Raw genomic sequence first — 5,000 nt, forward strand, 5'->3', positions numbered from 1 at the left:
GTAATGGGCTATAGGGAGCATGTATATGTGTCCTGGATGTTTGAGATCCTGGTGTGGTTGGGGGGGGGAGGGGGGGGAGGGGGTGGGGGGGGGAGGGGGTGCTGAAGACGTCTTGCCCTTGCAGCACTTCATCACATTCAGTTTTTTGTTGTTTTTTTTTTTATCCACGCTTCCTGAACTTCCAGCGGCTTTTTCCGCTCCAGTTGGCTCCCTGGGCCATCAGAGTGTCCCGGCGCCGCGCCGCCATGTTCCGCTCTTTTTAGTGAAGACGTCAACGGTGTGCGTGCAACCTCCCCAAGGTCAACATCCCTACGATCCCCCCCCCCCCACCCCCCAACCCAACCCCCCCCCCCACCACACACGCCAAAGCAATTATCAAATCAGTAAATGCAAAAGCCAAAGTGTGATAATTGGTCCTGAGTTCAGCCTCGTTGAAAGCTTTCCTCTGTGTTCTTTACTCAGGAGAGACTTTCTTTTACTTTACCCCCCCCCCCCCCCTAAAAAAAAAAGAAAAGAATCTCGCCTGGTAAGTCTGAGTGTCTGTCAGAAAGCGGGAGCTTGTCAGTCGTAGTTCTGCCCCGCCACATTCGAATTCCGGGACCATCTGCTCCTTCATACATCCTCGCTAATGGCTTCCTTTCTCCATCACGGCCGTCTCACTATCTGACATAATGTATTTCCACGCGAGACGTTCGCTCAATATTCCACAAAGCGCTCACTATCTGGCTGCACTCCTGTGCCTCCCCCCCTCCCCACCCTCCCCCCCTCCCTCCCACCACCTCCACCTCCACCTGAGCATAATACGAATTTAAGAACGGGAGCGCTTGGTATTTCACTGCTCCCGGAGCCTGAATGGCGAGGAGGAAGAGGAGGATTGAGATTGATCAGCGGTGAGACGGCGGTTGTGCCGCTCGCTGAGTGTTTCCGATTTTTTTTTTTTTTTTTTAAGGTCACCCTCGCCGGAGCCAAAAGGCCGCATCAATTTTTAGAGCCCTCATGAGGAGGCAAGCGCGTCTTCCTCCTTGATCACTCACCCCCCCCCCTCCCCCCCCCCCCGCGGAGAACTGACATCTGAAGGTGCACTTGATTTGTGCCGGAACCCTGAGCTGAATGAACAAACAAAACAAAACAAAAAAAAAAAAAACCAGCCGCAGAACGCCAGGTAAAACAGATGGATGGCGCCTCGACGGCGAGGCGCGAGACGCCGCCGCCGCTGCCGCCGCCGCCGCGGCGCACGACGCGTAGCAACTGGAAGGTAACTGATTAGCGGCTTGGCAGGTGTCAGAAGCAATATGGCGAGCGGGAATCGACGGCGTGTCTCCGGAACAATCCTTGCGAGGATCGTGGCGGAAGGATTGGGTATTTTTTTTAATTTTTTTTTAAAGTAACGAAGGACGTACACCTGCAACGGTAGAAGTGATTCAACGGTTTCGTCAGAAAATCAACCAACTGAAGAGACAATCTCACGACAGCGATTGGCCGCGGGGGTGGGGGGGGGCGGAGCTTGCGTTGTGGCGGGAGCCCCGATTGGCCACACCTCCGTTGCTCCCGCGGGATGTCGACTTTGCAGTAAAGTTTATTTTGAAAGTTTGTGTCTCATGAGGCCCACGGAGAAAATAAATCTGACTGATTTAAAGGGAAAACGCGTCGTTTCAGCCTTTTTCCTTTCTCGTTTGCGAGGCAACATTTTTGGAAAATTGTGTCATTTTACACAGAAATGGCAGGAAACATGGAAAACGACAGTTTTCATGTTGGGCCGCTAGTGGGTGCTGTTGTCTGTTTTTGAAATCACACTTATAAACAACGAGAGAACACAGACATTCGTATGGACGGAGAGACGAAGTTGTATTTTCATTACAGTGACTGTCAAAATAAAACTACCAAGTCCCAGCAGAATGTTATTGTCCACCTACTGAGCAGAAGAGATGGAGAGTTTTCTTAAAGTTGTGCTTTCAGAGTGTCCGAGCACCGTTGTCGTGGAAACAGACAACCAAAACACGACGCAAGTTTTGTGTTTTAACTCGTTAATTTCGTGCATTTAGCTTTCGATTTAATTTTTATTGAAGTTTTGCATTTCTGTATGTTTTACATTAACGCTAAATTCCAAGACTGCGACAGTAGCGAGTATTATTTTTTTAATTTTCTTTACCAAATAAACAACTTTAACAACTAGAATATCAACAATCTGTGAGATTATTAAAGGATTATCTTACCTTATCTTAACAAATCTCTTTAGAAAACTCTGAACTACACTTTGTGTCCACAACTCTCACTTAGCATTAGCATTAGCATTAGTGCGACCCAATAAAACACTTTTGCTCAATAAAAAAAAGGAGCGTATAAAAATCATGCAAATTTCTCTTTCAAATCTGCAGAAACACTTGTATTCCTCAAATTAAAGATACGGAAAACCAATAAAGAACAATCTACGCTGACCGACTTCCATCAAAATACAGAAAACTGCTGCCAAATCTCTTGAACTGTGCAGAAAAACTGCAAAAATACACAAATCTACCAGTTTAAAGCCGAGATGTGAGCAAGGAAGCAGCAGCACATTTAGTTTATTCTAAATAAAGACAAATACTTGCATTATTTTGCTGTGTGTCGCATTGAAAGTATTGAATATGCATTTCAATAATGTCACTTAAATACAATTTCTATCTACAATGACATGCCAGTGAACTTATTACGGCGTCTCGCTGCGGAAAAAGTGCCGTTTTATTGTTGTGGTGCCAAAAATAATAATTTCCCAGTCATCTCTCTCCCAGAAAACATTTGTGTTTAAAGGGAATAACAAACAAGCATTTAAAGACAAATGAGTTATTATTATGGCGATGTTTACGATTCTCCATGCTGTTATCTGCCTTCGCGGGCTAAATGATAAAGAGACGTTGCCTCAGTCAACATCTGGGGAACAATTTGAAGAGAGTCATAAATCGCGGCGCTAACTCCCTCCCCGTGACAGCCACATGAAAGATGGCCGCCTCGGAGTGACGTTAGCGGCGTCCAACGCGGCCCGGTGTTGTTCCAGCAGCCGACCTTTTTACAAATGTTGGGAGCGCCGCACATGGCGGCACTTTGTCTCGGCTGCTTTTCTGTAAAATGTTCACAAAGCGAGAGCGTCGGTGATCATCGTTTATATTTAGACGCGAATAACATTACGGCCTAAACACACGACGGTTCTTCTGGGTTGTGAAGTGAAGTGACTTTATTTGCCTTAACTGGTTAAGACGTTCTTGTTTTTTTTTTTTTTAAAGTTATCCTATTACAAAGTTTATTTCTTCTGCTTGATTCTCCTCCATTTGAATATTGGAATCCGAGGAGCTGCATTCAGAATCTGCTGTGTCTGTGTGAGCTGGACTGGCTCCGCCCACGCACACGCCCATCTATGGGAGGGGGAGGAAGTACTTCCTCTCGTGGCGCCGTGTGAACTCCAGGTCCCGTTTACCAAAGTTTTAGAGAGAACACAGAAAACTCCCGCGCTTCGGGTGTCCGTTTACAACTTTATGAAAATGGCAGCCGAGGTGGAACTTTTTGAAAATGCCACAACTCCGTCTCCGTGAAGAAAAAGGAAAAAGGCAACTTTTCTGAAACTCAGAAATGCTCAGTCGACGGACAAGGTGTCATGACTCCATAATCTCCTGGGACTTGGTGCTTTTATTTTGACAGTCACTGTAATACGGAATACGTCACGTTTTCAGCGTGTCTGAAGTTTCCCCATAAACAAACATTGTCTTCAAAACTCTGTTTTAGGCCTTTATTTACTTATTTAGGCCTTTATTTATTTATCTTGTGTTGAAAAATGGCGGCGTGGTAATATTGTGTAAACGCAGTGTTCCTCTATTCCTTCAGGTTACGTCTCAGTGTGAACACAGAACGTTTGTTCCACTGACATTTCACCGTGTCTTGAGAGTTAAAGGACTAGTGCATCGACCGGGCCGAGTGATCTGCACCGTCACACACCGATAAACACTCTGGCTGGCAACCACTTGTAAAGAAGACACCGTTTTGATAAGTAGGTTTGCTCGGCGGGAAGAACGGCTGTAGAGAAGATATACGGCGGCCGGATAAAGTCTGGGGGAGGCCGGACCGAGGTGGGCAGCAGTTTTAATCCCCCTCAGATAACTTTCTTTGAAACGCTCATAAATATCCACTTCAGACAGTTTCAGCCATAAATAAGCCGCCAGCTTCAGCCTAAATGCTCTTTAGTCTTGTACTGTACTTGTACTTGTACGTGAAATGTGTTGAGCTCTGACCAAATAATTAAACCCTTATGGAGCTTCAGTATTTGCGGCTTCAATATGTTTAGCTAGAGCACTGCGCTAGCTGGGAATCAGTCGCCACCGGACAGGCACATTGTTTATGTCTCAAACCTGGAGGTCAGAAATACGTAAATAAATACAGCAATACACACATTGAAGAAAGTTAAAGAGGACTTTGAGAGACTGTATCACCACGACTTTTTGTTATTGAACTTTTTATTTTAAAAACAAATAATACATGTTGCTCACACTTCTGCGCCTGATGTCAAAAGCCCTCCACACTTTGCCTGTAGGAGATAGTACTGGAAGGTGAGATATATCAATTAAATTCTATAAATGAATGAGCGAAAACTAAAAAGAAAGAAAAGGAAAAAATAAAATGACCTATCTTAAACAAAAATATCTGAACCTGCAATAACAATAAAAGTAATCCTAATAATTATAAAATCATTACATAATAGAAATAAAGACCAAAAAAAAACCAGGTTTGTCAAACTTGTTGAAATTTAGAATAAATGAAAAAAAAAATTGTAGCAAAGACGCAGCGGTTTCTGTCTCAAATATGAGCATTCGCCCTCTGCTGACCTTTTCCTGCACGGCACCTGCAGTTTGTCTCAAACTTTACAGAAGAATCAATAATTGCGTCGCAGCTGACCGGTCTGACCTTTAACCCCCGATGGCGCCACCACCGAGAGCATGTCCTCTATTGTTTTGACGAGGGAGAAGTTGTCACTCCAC

At 44.9% G+C, this 5,000-nt stretch overlaps 1 protein-coding gene across 1 annotated transcript in view; it reads right to left on the reverse strand.

Annotated features, from left to right (window-relative positions):
- samsn1b (SAM domain, SH3 domain and nuclear localisation signals 1b) overlaps positions 1-247 on the reverse strand; it is a gene marked incomplete at both ends in the record, with an annotated part of 10,783 nt that extends 10,536 nt beyond the window's left edge. Inside the window, one exon of the mRNA XM_080509064.1 lies at positions 169-247. Coding sequence (XP_080365190.1) covers positions 169-247 — 79 coding nt within the window. The remainder of the gene's footprint in view (positions 1-168) is intronic.
- Positions 248-5,000: the final 4,753 nt, after the last annotated feature.

Source organism: Blennius ocellaris, assembly GCF_963422515.1.
Source record: "Blennius ocellaris genome assembly, chromosome: 14".
NCBI classification, from domain to species: Eukaryota; Metazoa; Chordata; class Actinopteri; order Blenniiformes; family Blenniidae; genus Blennius; species Blennius ocellaris.